The sequence below is a fragment of the Pseudorasbora parva genome, chromosome 14 (genome assembly GCF_024679245.1).
Source record: "Pseudorasbora parva isolate DD20220531a chromosome 14, ASM2467924v1, whole genome shotgun sequence".
Lineage (NCBI taxonomy): Eukaryota > Metazoa > Chordata > Actinopteri > Cypriniformes > Gobionidae > Pseudorasbora > Pseudorasbora parva.
This window is the reverse complement of record NC_090185.1, coordinates 4,049,964-4,065,388: the sequence shown is the minus strand read 5'-3', so window position 1 is coordinate 4,065,388 and position 15,425 is coordinate 4,049,964. Positions and strand designations below refer to the sequence as shown.

General features: G+C 39.8%; 1 protein-coding gene across 3 annotated transcripts in view; it reads left to right on the top strand.

Annotated features, from left to right (window-relative positions):
- The first annotated feature begins 4,068 nt into the window (after positions 1-4,068).
- tbxa2r (thromboxane A2 receptor) overlaps positions 4,069-15,425 on the top strand; it is an 18,393-nt gene continuing 7,036 nt past the window's right edge. Inside the window, exons 1-2 of one of the 3 annotated variants that reach the window (XM_067415244.1) lie at positions 4,069-4,539; positions 11,299-12,159. In XM_067415244.1, the coding sequence (XP_067271345.1) occupies positions 4,438-4,539; positions 11,299-12,159 (963 nt within the window). In that variant the 5' untranslated portion in view covers positions 4,069-4,437. The remainder of the gene's footprint in view (positions 4,540-11,298; positions 12,160-15,425) is intronic. The other 2 variants (XM_067415243.1, XM_067415245.1) reach the window with 2 other exon arrangements.

The window sequence follows — 15,425 nt, the reverse complement described above, 5'->3', positions numbered from 1 at the left end:
GGCCAATGTTCTGCTGGGAAATCTTGGGTCCTCCATCCATGTGGATGTTACTTTGACACGCTCCACCTACCTAAGCATTGCTGAGACCATGTTCAGCCTTTCATGGAAACGGTATTCTGGTGGCTGTGGCTCTTCCAGCAGGATAATGCTCCTGACACAAAGCACAAATGCTTCAGGAATGCTTTGAGGAGCACAACAACCAGTTTGAGGCGTCGACTCGGCCTCCAGATTCCCCAGATCTCAATCCAATCGAGCATCTGTGGGATGAGCTGAGCCATGGAGGCCCCACCTCGTAACGTACAGGACTTAAAGGATATGCTGCTATACTCTTGGTGCCAGATACCACAGCACACCTTCAGGGGTCTAGTGGAGTCCATGCCTCGACAGGTCAGGACTGTTTTGGCAGCGAGTAGCACGTCTTCTGTTCACTGCAAAAAATGCTCTTCTTACTTAGTATTTGTGTCTTGTTTCTAGTCAAAATATCAAAAAATTCTTACATTAAGAAACATTTACTAGACAAGTACAAATGATTGTCTTGTTTTGGGGAAAATAACTCAAAATGAAGAGAGTTTTTGCTTAAAATAAGATAAATAATCTGCCAATGGGGTGAGAAAAATAATCTTGTTTTCTGTTTGAATTAAGATTATTTTTCTCACCCCATTGGCAGATTATTGATCTTATTTTAAGCAAAAACTCTCTTCATTTTGAGTTATTTTTGCCAAAACAAGACAATAATTTTTACTTGTCCAGTAAATACTTCTTGTTTTAAGAACTTTTAGATATTTGGACTAGAAACAAGACACAAATACTGAGGAAGAAGAGCATTATTTGCAGTATTTGATGGCGACTAATGAATTGCGAGTTCTACACTCCTAAAAACAGATTTAATTTGCATTTGAACATGTATTTAAAGTGTTCTTTGTGGGCAGGTTTGTAAACAGCACAGTATATACACCCATATCGCTAGTTTAATGTCGCTAGTTTGCAGAGTAGCATGTTTTAGTCCAAAAACAAGAAGCTGTTTCGGAAGCAACTTGGAGGAAAATCAAAGAGTATGACACAAGTGAACAATAATGCTGAAATATATCACCGCCCTTCCCTGGAGACACTCAGATGCCATTTGGAGTTCACAATCACTCCTATGGAAGATAGTTAAGATGAGTTATAAACTCTTAATGTCTGCTCTTAACTTGGCCGAGACAGCGTCTGCAAATAACCGTAGACGTGCCATAGAAGTCAGCAGTGTAAAGTAAATCAGGTCATAAGTTCAGCTGCGTGTGTTTGGATTACAGAGTCTCATTCGGTCATATGGTTTGTGTTATTCATGATCGGCTAAACCTGCAGGCCTCCTGAGGAATGAGTGTGTGAGCTGAACATCTGAATACAGTGATGCAGTGCTAATAATGAAACATTTGAGTTTATTTACAAACCGAAACTATGGTTTTCATGCTAATTGTGAAGGCTTGCATTGGCAGATGTTGAGCATTGATTGCAAATGTTTATTGCTGCATGATATCAAATCACCCAGCAAACAAAAATATGTTACGAAAGCATTGTTTCCGAATGTTCTCTGTCTCGGGGAACTTTAGGGAAACGTTCCATTATCTCATTCTTCAAACACACTCTTAGAAGAAAAGGTTCTATATAGAACCTTAAAAGGTTCTATCAGCGCTACGTATTTGGAACCCCTAAAAGTTTCTATATAGAACCCTTTTTAAGTGCCAAAAGGGTTCTTTCTTGTCATAATAGAACCTTTTTAGCATAAAAAGTTATTTGGAGTTCAACTCCAAAGAACCTTTTATGCTAAAAGGGTTCTATTATGACAAGAAAGAACCCTTTTGGTGGCCAGACAAGCCAGACCCACATCAAGATGTTTGGTCTGGAAACTCACCATTGACAGCTCAATCCGAGGGGCGGATAAACGGTTGTCTTTCAAACTCCCTCTGCACGCGATAGGATAGCGCTACAACCAACCAGAGCAACGAAGGTGACGCAGAGCTCGCTGACTGATTAAACATTCGCCGTATCCGGTCGGCTTAACTCCGAACACATCTTCCCTTTTTAAGAATGACTTCAGTGCCGTTCTTTGTTCTTTTCTCAGAGAAAAGCTTAACTCCAAGTCTTCCAGAGTCGCGGTCAAAGCTGATTCGAAAGACCGCCGCCGTTCGCCAGTTTCTGTGTTTACTAGAAGCACGCAAACGCAACTCGGCCGTCATCATTATGGCCCCGCCCACCGACTCTATACACGATGTGATTGGCCCGACAAGAGTTTGGCGTTTACAGCTCAGAAGGGTATTGAGAGTTGCTAGACGACACTCACGGGCAGATTAGATTTCTAGCTACTCTTTTGGCAGTTAAAAAGGGTTCCTTTCAGGGGTTCCAAATACGTAGCGCTGAACCTTTTATGGTTCTATACAGAACCTTTTCTTCTAAGATTGGAACTTTGGAATCTTCTCTGAACATTCTAAAACAAGTAGTAACATTTAAAAAACGTTCCATGAAACGTTTTGAGAACAGTATTAAACACCAGATAGCTTTTGTGTTGAAGAACGTTTGTTCAACTATGCCATTAGTTAAAGGAACGCTTCACTTTAAAAATAAAATAAAAATAGGCTCATTTTCAAAGTCCCTCAGAGTTCATCAGTTGAGTTTCACCGTTTTTGAATCCATTCAACCGATTTCTGTATCTGGCAGTAGCACTTTTAGCATAGCTTAGCATACATCATTGAATCAGATTAGACCGTTAGCGTCGCGCTCAAAAAAGACCAAAGACTTTCACTATATTTTCCTATTTAAAACTTGACTCTTCTGTAGTTACATCTTGTACTAAGACCAACGGAAAATAAAGTTGCGTTTTTTTTTGTTTTTTTTTTAGACCGGTATAGCTGGGAACTATTTTCTGCGTAATATCACTGCGCTGCTGCACCCATAGAATGGCAGCAAAGTTTCCTGATTATTACGCAGGAATGAGAGAATAGTAATCAGTCTAAAAATTTCTCATTTTCCATTGGTCTTGGAACACGATGTAACTACAGAATAGTCAAGTTTTAAATAGGATATAATATTATATTTGGGGAAAAAAAGTCTTTGGTCATTTTTGAGCGCGATGCTAATGGTCTAATCAGATTCAATGATGTATGCTAAGCTATGCTAAAAGTGCTACCGCCAGATACAGAATGGATTCAAAAACGGTAAAACTCAACTGATGAACTCTGGGACTAGGAAAATTTGCCTTTTTTTTTTTCTAAGTGGAGTGTTCCTTTAAACACTGCTTGTTACATAGATGAATAAAAAGATGAGGATAGAGATCAAAACAAACTAGCATTGTGGCAAACAAGCAGCTAATCGCACTGCAACACATGTTGATATTTTGATGTTGCTGGATGCATTTAGCCTAAGCTCAAATGATCCCTTAAGCTAAGTGAAAACAGCCATGATGTCCTCTAAAGGTCCAGCAGACCTATCAGCTCTGGTTATTTATTGTGGTCATAAACACTGATGGGGCTTTTAGCTTCACCCCACCGAGCTATCGGATCAAGCACTAATACTTTGCAGAAGAACAGACCCTTTGAGGTAGCCTAAATACCAAAGTAAAAAATAAAAAAAAAAGTTGTAGAAAAAAAGTAGACTTTAAAGATCTAATATTGTTTTAAGACACTATTTTTGTTGGTGACTTATTGATAACAGTGTTTTTGTGTGTGTTTTCTCTAATGCTTATTATTTCACGATCGCAGGAATTAATCACTTTCATCAGGTGTTTTAAAAGCGTTTTCCATCAGTGCAAATATAGACCTAAGCATTTTCCCTCATGCTAAATTAAAATGATTTGAGCTGCTGAAACTGAAACCACACACGAGCACAAAACATATTTAGAGACCATTTCTTTACATTGTCGATCACCAAAATAGAGGAGACCAGGGGCAATTGTAACACAGTTGGTCATGTTGTCATCGCTCAAACACCTTTAGAAATATTTGGATTAAAAGTTTGGAGGACAAAAAAAGCCTAGTAAGCTAACTGTGTTGATAGCCTAGTATGGAAAGCCGTTCCCATCATATGAGAACAATTGCTGCAGGAATGGGCGTCCATAATAGGCTATTGGAGAGTTTCTGGTATCGATTTTAGTTGTAGAAGAAGCTCCTGGCGGAGATTATTCCGGCTTCCGGGAATAACGGCGCTATATATAAAGTGCGAGGAAAGAGGAACAGGATGGTGACTTTCATCAACATCACCATTATCATCACAGTAGCCTACTGAAGAAGAAGATTGGAGGAGTGTGTTGTTATCAGGATGGAGGCAGGAGTTTGAGGATCCCCGGCGAGACTGAAGGAAATTGGCGCGCCAGACTTTCGCGGTTTCTCAATCTCAGGTAAAATGTGACGGTCGCGATCGCTGTCAACTTTAATTTACGACTTGAACGTCGCGCGAAGGAGTTTTATGTTTTCTTTGGATGTTTTACTCGTTTTGGATGGATTCCTGCTGAAAATAAGGCACTTTTGTAAACTTGCCAACAACGTCAATGACACATTTGAATCGCATGTAAGTGGTATAAAGTTTATAAACGATCAGTCGGCAGGTGCAAAACTTAACCCTTACGAAAATTAACCATGGTTTTATTGTAGTAAAGGTGTAACAATTGTAGTTTTGGCGGACTGATTAGCTACCATACCATTTGTATAGCCACAGTTGTAAACTACGGCTAGTGTAGCAAAACGATAACCTACAATCGTCATAATCATAATTTTAGAAAGAGAACAAAATAAATACGTGAATTCCTTTTTATCTCTATTTAAAACAGCTATTATAAATCATTTGTCATTTGTGTTAGAGCTTCTATGTGACACAAATGTATGTTATATAGCATATATATAATATAGCATATATATATATATATATATATATATATATATATATATATATATATATATATATACATATTGTGTGTGTGTGGGGGGGGGGGCATGTTTATTGAATGAGGACACGAATGTGTATAATGACATGGGTATGACATAGATATTACAAGGAGAGGGTGAAATATGAGGACATTGGCCATGTCATCACATTTCAAAATGCTAATAAATCATACAGAATTAGGTTTTTTATAGAAAGTAAAAATTCAGAATTTTTCGTGTGATGGCTAGGTTTAGGGGTCGGGGTAAAATACAGTTTGTACGGTATAAAAACCATTATGCCTATGGAATGTCCCCATATGTCACAAAAACAAACGTGTGTGTGTGTGTGTGTGTGTGTGTGTGTGGTATTTCAATCTTGAATTTGAGCAACTATTGTGGCTGGGTCAGAAAATCAAAACAAAAATGTGTGTTAAGAAAATGAACTGGCAAAAATAGATATAGGCTATTTAAATGCAATTTTTTCTTCTTCTTTTTAATCTGTTATTTAACATTTAACGCTTTTCATATTCTATTCTAGACCTGTCTAGTTGATTCTCTAACTCAGGAAAAAAACTACCTGTTGTGTTACAATAACCAGAAACCAAACCTCTGAAACTTTACAAAGAACCATGGTTCTTAACTAGTATTGCTGCAACAAGCTTTAATCCCATGATAATTAATCATGTTATGATTATACAACAACATAGCCATAATCCTATTTGATAAATAATGCCACACATTTCTTTGCTGATGTTACACACATTTAGATGAAGCTTTACTCTGAAATCCTTAAAGATGTGACTATACATATACGCCTGGAAACGAATCCCAGATTTCCCAGCCCACTCTCTGGCGCTGAGATTCACTAAGCTTATTTCTGGGATTCGTTTTATCGAATTTGATTACAAGCGCGCCGTGGAAAGGTCTCTGTTTGGCTAATGGAGTTTGTTTTGGAATTACGCTGCTAAGAGAGGCACATAAACACCGTCACCAGCCTCGGGTTTCTGTCTACTGTATCCTCATTAGCAGCGATTACAGGAACCCACGGCTGGAGACGGCATCCTCCATCCCCAAATGTATTCCGACGTTTAGCCTTTTGCCTGATGAAAAATAATGGCTGAGGTAACGGCACTTACGGTATCGATCTGAAGGGGTTTGTGGATGAAGCCACTCATGTTTAATGGCCAAAGTGGAGAGAGGAGCTACTTCACATTCCTAAGGGAAAAATCGGAGACGGATTTATGTGTTTTTAAATAAAGTGTGCCTCAAAATCCATCTTTGAGATCTTGGTGTTTTTATGGAGATTCATAAAAGTTTTAGGGCAGAATATAAGTTCAGTTACTGAGATTGTTTTAAATAAAGCAATGAGAACAAAAGGACAACGTTCAAATTGTTAAGGAATATTAAAGGATTTGTATGTAAGAAAGGTATTTCAATGAATCATAAAATGGCGCTGATATGTCACTAGACATTAAGAAATCATGTTAATTTCAAATACTTATATCACTGCCAACAATAGTCCGGCAGGATATTGTCATTTAAAAGTTGTTGTTGCCCTCAACTGATGTTGATGTTGACATCTTGTGTTTTGGCCTGAAGCTCCGCCCTTCACCTATCGACCAATCACGAAGTCAGTAGTGTTTCGGCATCCGGGTTGCCAGATCAGCTCTAGTTACCACAGCTAGAGATCTAAAAACGTTCTACTAATCCTGCAGCCTATCTGGCAACCTCGAGTCAGAGTGAGGGGGAGAGGGGATAGTGATTGCAGTACCATTTTCGGCCACAATCTTGCATACACTTTCTTTAATGTGGAAAAAGGGCCTGAAATAATGTTAAAATCACTGTAACTCATGGCCTCGATTGATAAGGATATTTATATGAGACAAATGTTCGTATTTAATAGCATTAATACTACACTCACCTAAAGGATTATTAGGAACACCTGTTCAAATTCTCATTAATGCAATTCTCTAATCAACCAATTACATGGCAGTCGCTTCAATGCATTTAGGGGTGTGGTCTTGGTCAAGACAATCTCCTGAACTCCTAACTGAATGTCAGAATGGGAAAGAAAGGTGATTTAAGCCATTTTGAGCGTGGCATGTTCAGACTTACACACCCTCCAGAAGCTTGCGTTCTGCGAATGAGCGGCGCCTCGTGGTTCCTTCCCAAAGAGGCATGAAATCGCTCTCACGGACATTTTCCTGGACCGTTCCCACCTGGTGGAATGACCTGCCGATCTCAATTCGTGCTGCCGAGTCTGTAGCCATTTTTAAAAAACATCTTAAGACACATCTTTTCCAATTGCACTTTTCCTATTGCACTTGACCAATACAGAATAGCACTTACTGATCATATCTACGTCTCTCATCCGGATTTGTGCCTTCAGGCGGGTATGTTACATAGTTATCATAGCTACCAAAACCCAGTGTTCTGTATTTTGCGTACGTGAGTTTTTGCTGTCGATGGCTATTGCTGCGCGTTAAGCTAGAATGCCATACAAAACCAACCCATTGGGCCACTGAATCCGCATTAACGACAACAGTTGGGGCATCAGCCTTAGTCCTAATGGGTTGTTATCTTAGCTATCCAAATCCAGTGTTCTGTATTTTCCGTACGTGAGTATTTGTTGTAGCTGGCTATAAAAAAAAAAAAAAAAACAGTTGTGTACTCTACTAATTAATTGAGATTTCTTACAGCTCTTACAGGTTGTTGGCTTTGTTTGTTTCGTTGCTTCTATTGCTCTACCCTTTTTTTGTAAGTCGCTTTGGATAAAAGCGTCTGCTAAATGAGTAAATGTAAATGTAAATGGCATGGTTGTTGGTGCCAGACGGGCCGGTCTGGGTATTTCACAATCTGCTCAGTTACTGGGATTTTCACACACAACCATTTCTAGGGTTTACAAAGAATGGTGTGAAAAAGGAAGAGCATCCAGTATGCAGCAGTCCTGTTGGGGAAAATGCCTTGTTGATGCTCGAGGTCAGAGGAGAATGGGCCGACTGATTAGAACTGATAGAAGAGCAACTTTGACTGAAATAACCACTCATTACAACCGAGGTATGGAGCAAAGCATTTGTGAAGCCACAACACACACAACCTTGAGGCGGATGGGCTACAACAGCAGAAGACCCCACCAGGTACCACTCATCTCCACTACAAATAGGAAAAAGAGGCGACAATTTGCACAAGCTCACCAAAATTGGCCAGTTGAAGACTGGAAAAATGTTGCCTGGTCTGATGAGTCTCGTTTTCTGTTGAGACATTCAGATGGTAGAGTCAGAATTTGGCGTAAACAGAATGAGAACATGGATCCATCATGCCTTGTTACCACTGTGCAGGCTGGTGGTGGTGGTGTAATGGTGTGGGGGATGTTTTCTTTGCACACTTTAGGCCCCTTAGTGCCAATTGGGCATCGTTTCAATGCCACGGCCTACCTGAGCATTGTTTCTGACCATGTCCATCCCTTTATGACCACCATGTACCCATCCTCTGATGGCTACTTCCAGCAGGATAATGCACCATGTCACAAAGCTCGAATCATTTCAAATTGGATTCTTGAACGTGCCAATCAGTTGACTGAACTAAAATGGCCGCCAGTCACCAGATCTCAACCCAATAGAGCATCTTTGGGATGTGGTGGAACGGGAGCTTCGTGCCCTGGATGTGCATCCCACAAATCTCCATCAACTGCAAGATGCTCTCCTATCAATATGGGCCAACATTTCTAAAGAATGCTTTCAGCAGCTTGTTGAATCAGCGCCACGGAGAATTAAGGCAGTTCTGAAGGCGAAAGGGGTCAAACACAGTATGGTGTCAAACATAGTATGGTGCTCCTAATAATCCTTTAGGTGAGTGTATATACTGTGCTGTCAGCTTCAAAAGCATATTGTCCAATCAGATGTTAAAATCCAAAATGTGCATCTGGTTCGTTGGTAAAGTTTGTGAACAAACTTTTCTGAAAGTTTAAAGAAACTTAAAAGCACATTGCTAGCATGGTTTAACACATTTCTAACATGATTTGGTGTGTTGCTAGCATGACTTAACATGTTGTTAGTATGAGTTAACATGTTTTAGGTTAATTAAAGTACTATTTATTTATGGTGATTAATATTATTGATTATTAATTGGAAAAAAAAGTAATTTTAAAACTTCTGCTTTACTTCAGCAAATGTTATACTTGGGCTTGTTTAGTTTAGATGATCGCAAATATTTGAAAGGAACCGTCAAAATAAATGAATACATTTGTAGATTGGACTCGTCAGATATTTGACATTTCCTGTTGTGACGTCAAAAGCGACACATTTTGTCCATCATAGCCCAAGTTTTAGTCTCTGTTTGCAGTTAAAGGTCTTCTCGGAATCAAGTGTCCTGTACTATTGCACAAGACATTGGGGAAACAACGCAGGGATGTGACTAGTTTTTCCCGTTTGCTGGCAAAACAATGTTCCAGAACGTCATGTGGTGTATATTAGTACACAACCCTAGCAAATAAAGTGTTTAGCAATGTTTACTAAAGGGTAAGTTCCCTGAGAAAAGAAAGTTCTGTCATCATTTACTCACCCTCATGTCTTTCAAACCCATAAGACTTTCATTCATCTTTGTGACACAGATGAAGATATTTTTAATGAAATCTAAGAGATTTCTATCCCTCCATTGAAAGTCTGTTCACCCAAAACTTTTATAAAGACATCGTAAAGGAACTCATTTAATTTGACATATTTACAGTGATAAGCGAACATACAAATTTGAAAAAGGAAGCTCAACCATAATTTCTTGACGCGCAATGCAATGAGGTTTATTCTTGCATGTTAAAAACAAGTGTGGATAAGCTTCCAATTATATAAAGCGATGTGTCTTTTCAGAAGACTTGGCACTGCGTATAAAATTGCATACTGTAGTGTATATGGTACTACAATTAGTGTGAAATTTACTTTGTGAACTTCAAAATCTCGCCTGAATTAGTAGGATATTTCGCCTCTTGTTTTTTTCGAATACACTGCAAAAAATGCTTTTCTTACTTAGCATTTTTGTCTTGTTTCTAGTCCAAACATCTAACAATTCTTAAAACAAGAAGTATTTACTAGACAAGCAAAAGTAATTGTCTTGTTTTGGAAAAAAATAACTCAAAATGAAGAGAGTTTTTGCTTAAAATAAGATAAATAATCTAAAAGAATTTTTAGATATTTTGACAAGAAACAAGACAAAAGTACTAAGTAAGAAGAGCATTTTTCGCAATCTATATAGTTGGGAAGTATTTGATTTTAAATGCAGTGAAAGAGCTCTCGATTTCAGCATTGGCAGCTCAATCCATAATTGCTTGACGTGCAAGAAACAATGAGGTTTGTTCTTGCACGTCAAAAAAGTATGGTTTAGCTTCTAATCATATAAAGTGATTGTGTCTCTTCAGAAGACTTCTCAATTTGAATACCTTCCGACTATATATTGAAATGTATTTTCTATCTAAGCTGTGCTTCCACCGATATTACCTGGGACAATTTCCCCAAGACCTGTTGCTGTCTGCATTCCAATCGTGGTCTAAAGTACTGTGAAGATTAGGGAAATTAGTCTGTTTGACGTAGAACTGCTTGCAACTTTCCAGTTCCCACTGGATTTTGTCCTCCGTGCATAAGCTTAAAGCCTGAACTTCGTCATCGGCCCTTTGGGAGTATTTTTTTAACTCGAATAGCAAAGAAGTCTTACTGCACCCACCACAACAGACTTTTAAAAAATGGTGGTTGAAATAAAATGCTGCATTAACTCAACCAATCAGCATGTTCTGCATCCAAGTCCCACCCCTAAAAGTTCCTGAACTTTGAAAAAGTAAAAACTCACGAGCAGGGACTTTCCGAGGGGGACATATTTGCCTGGAACTTAATTTACAATGCAAAAAAAAATGCTCTTCTTGTTTCCAGTCCAAATGTCTAAATATTCTTAAATCAAGATGCATTTACTAATCAATAATAGGCTATTTTCTACTCTGGTTTTGAGGCTCTCTCCTGAACGCTGGGTTTTGATGGGCGTGTCACTGGAGACTTGGAAGTAAACGCACCACGGCTAGGATTAGAGAAGAATTGCCTTTTAATGAGCTTCAGCTCCGCTGTCAGTTCACATGAGGGATTTTTTCGAAAGCGCTAACCAGAATGATTCTCTCGGAATGAATTAGACGTGTTTATTATTCTGTAAAGGCGGTGTTTCGACACACAATGACGCCTAGATGCGCAAACGATTGTTTTCTGGGCCTGGTGTCTATAAAAGCTTTTCTTTGAGTAACAAGGACGTATTCAGGTCTGAAATTTACAGGATGTTTTTATATTACTATGACCTTTTATATATCAAAGGCTCAAAGGAAAGTTGATTTCTCAATTCATCACCCCTTTAAGCGTTCTCATTGTCTTTTTGTTTACAGGATGAAATAAACCCAACTGGAGAAGAGGACTCATCTACCACCACTATGGATTCAACGATGTTCTCCATCGAGAATACGGTCGCGCCAAGCAACGCGACTCCCCTTTGCTTCTCCATAAAAAGCCCTCCTTTCAACCACAACCGCACCATCGCCTCTGCATACTTCTCTGCGGTCTTCAGCGTACTCGGATTGAGCTCCAATCTCTTCGCCATGGTGGTCCTGGCCAAGACCTTCCAGCACACCAAGAGTCGCTCACGTTCCTCATTCTTGCTCTTCCTCGGCGGCCTGGTTTTCACCGACTTCATGGGACTATTGGTCACCGGGTCAATTGTGGTGTCCTTCCATATCACACACTTCAACTGGCGCCAAATTGACCCTCACTGCCACTTTTGCAACTTCATGGGCATGTCCATGATCTTCTACGGGCTTTGCCCGCTACTTCTTGGCGCCGCCATGGCCATAGAACGCTTCATAGGCATCAACCGACCCTTCTCACGTTCCTCCACGATGTCCAACTCCAGAGCGTGCTCAGTGGTGGCCATGGTGTGGATTACGGCCGGATGCATTAGCCTTTTGCCTTTGTCGGGTTTAGGAAGCTACCACATCCAGTTCCCAGGTTCCTGGTGCTTCCTCAACATCAGCTCCAATCCTCTAGATATGACCTTCAGCTTGATTTTCTCGCTTGTCGGCTTGCTATCTCTGGCCGTGTCGTTCCTGCTCAACACGGTGAGTGTGATCACACTCCTGAGGGTGTGTTGTGGACAGGACAGCCATCAACGGAGACGAGACTACGAAGTGGAGATGATGGTGCAGCTTATCTTGATCATGGCCATCGCCTCCATCTGCTGGTGCCCTTTACTGGTGAGTTCCTCAATACTTAGTCCAAATTGACAAGCTGTTCCCAAAATCTACTTAAAGGGTTAGGTTAGTTCACCCAAAAATATCGTTGGACACCCGTCAGACCTTCATTCATCTTCAGAACACAAAAGAAGATATTTTTGTTGAAAGCTGAGAAAGGACTATTCTCGTCGCATTGTAAAATGATTGTCCAGCCACTGTAGTGAGATGGGCTGTGTGTCGATGTGTTTAGGGCCTTTATGGGTCTTGTGAGTGGGAATGGACTGAATGCCAATGGAGGCCTTTCTGAAGCCTTTCTCAGCTTTACACTAAAATATCTTTATTTGTGTTCTGAAGATGAACGAAGGTCTTACGGGTGTCCAACGACATGAGGGGGAGCAATTTATGAAATAATTTTCATTTTTGGGCGAACTAACCCTTTAAAGATAGGTTGCAAAAGGGTTATTTTTCTCAGCGATGCCTTAGAACAGAGGTCTTCAACCTTTTTTCATTTGAGAGCTACTTTTTAAAAATGAAAGTCGCCGAGAGCTAAACCTGAAAGAGTGTAGTAGTCGGTACCAATACCGTACAAATTGTCTGGTTACTTTATGGGACTGGACCTTGATGGCTTTAAATGCCTTGCACCATATTGAATGTATTTTTCATTAAAGGACATCTCCGGTGAGAAATGCCCCTCGGGGTGATGAACAGATGGTTAGCGAGTCGATCGTTCTCTGGGATGCGTTTTCATGAGAATCGAATGTAAAGAGTTTTATCTCTAAAACAGATTAGCTTATAGCGCTTGTCTATGGGGTAAGTGAAATTAAACCGCTAGTTAATACCGCTAACAAGGCTCAACATAGCCTCACACTAACACGGCAGCATAATGAGGGTCCCTACATGCAAACCGAAGCATTGAGAACTTTGTAAGAGTACAAACAGTTTAATAAGAAGATACTTTATAAAGACAGAGCATTACGCGTTTACAGACGGCGGCCATCTTGGGAAACAGTCTCGACGAGTCGAGCGGCGAGCGCTGTGCTAAGTGAGCTGGTCGATAGGAGTTAAGTTTGTGAAATCTAATCACATGGACATTTTTATTTTTATTTATTTATTTTCTCTGTCACGTTCAGTGCTTTCTTCCGGAAACAACGGACCATATGAGACTCAAAGTCACAGTTCATCTCTTAGCACAGCGCTCGCCGCTCGACTTTCCCAAGATGGCCGCCGTCTGTAAACGCGTAATGCACTGTCTTTATAAAGTATCTTCTTATTAAACTGTTTGTCCTCTTACAAAGAATCTCTCAATGCTTCGGTTTGCATGTAGGGACCCTCATTATGCTGCCGTGTTAGTGTGAGGCTATGTTGAGCCTTGTTAGTGGTATTAACTAGCGGTTTAATTTCACTGACCCCATAGACAAGCGCTATAAGCTAATCTGTTTTAGAGATAAAACTCTTTACATTCGATTCTCATGAAAACGCATCCCAGAGAACGATCGACTCGCTAACCATCTGTTAATCACCCCGAGGGGCATTTCTCGCCGGAGTTGCCCTTTAAGCTCATGCAATCTGGGATAACTGTGCTTCTGCATTACAGAAAAGAGTGTAATTATGATGCCTAGCTTTTACAAAAGCCTTAAAATAAACACCTCCATAGACGGCTTACTATATTTGGAACAGTCTGAAGTCACTAAAAAAGGCAAAAAGTTGCTGTGAACTTCGATCTGATTTCAGCTGCACAGATGCCTAGAAGAAATGCTGTTCTTATCTGACTACAAATGATCTGTTTACTTGACATGCTGTTCTGTGAATCCAGCCCGTTTTATATCCAGATATGGGTGGCATCTGGTACGTACATTAGGAGAACTGCTTCTTGCAATTGTCCGAATCCATTTTAATTGTCCGTGACGCTGCTTATTGTTTAGTATGTTTATCTGTATGTGGAGCAGAAATACTGCATTACTTTGCTTGTCAAATAAAGCATTCAGAGGTTCTTCGCACAGGAAACCCTCCATGTTTTGGGAGTTGAGGAACATGAAGTTGTGTGAGAACTGCTGATAAGACAAATGGAGGGGAAGCCATTTCCTGTTGAGGGGAACAGGAAGTCCTCACCAACAAACACATTCAAATAACAAAACATGCATCGTTAGCCAATCGTGTGCAAAGTTAGCTCTCATTAGAGGATTAGTAGACTTAGGTTAGCCTGAAGGTTAGTTAAGTGATATTAAAGGAACACTCCACTTTTTTTCTAAATAGGCTTATTTTCCAAGTCCCTTAGAGTTAATCAGTTGAGTTTCACCGTTTTTGAATCCATTCAGCCGATCTCTGTATCTGCCGGTAGCACTTTTAGCATAGCTTAGCATACATCATTGAATCGGATTAGACCATTAGCATCGCGCTCAAAAATGATGACCAAAGACTTTCACTATATTTTCCTATTTAAAACTTGACTCTTCTGTAGTTACATCGTGTACTAAGACCAACGGAAAATGAAAAAGACAATTTTTTTAGGCCGATATAGCTAGGTACTATTTTCTGCGTAATATCACCCATGGCATGAGAGAATAATCTATAATCGGTCTAAAAATCTAAACTTTTAATTTTCCGATGGTCTTAGTACACGGTGATGTTTTAAATTGGAAAAATACTATCTTTGAAAAAATAAAATCTTTGGTCATTTTTTAGCGCAATGCTAACGGTCTAATCCGATTCAATGATGTATGCTAAGCTATGCTAAAAGTGCTACCGCCAGATTTGGATAAAAGCGTCTGCTAAATGCATAAATGTAAAATGTGAATGTAGATACAGAGATCGGCTGAATGGATTCAAAAAACAGTGAAACTCAACTGATGAACTCTAAGGGACTTGGAAAATAAGCCTATTTTCAAAAAAAGTGGAGTGTTCCTTTAAACGGTTAGTTCGCCCTAAGGTCGTTCCACACACGTAAGACCTCCGTTCATCTTCACACACAGTTTTAGATTTAGTCCGAGGGCGTATGCTCAAATTCATGATTCGGATCGCGTGTCAAACTGCTGAAATCACGTCACATTGGCGATTCGAATCATGAATCGATTCACTGACTCATAACCGTTTGAATCTTTATTTGAGGATTGAACACAAACCCAGAAGAGAAGACAATGCTGAATAAAGTCGTAGTTTTTGTTATTTTTGGACCCAAATGTATTTTTGTGATGATGTCATGATGATGATGATGATGATGATGTCAATGATGATGATGTCATGGTGATGATGATTATGATTATGGTGTCATGATGATGTCATGGTGATGA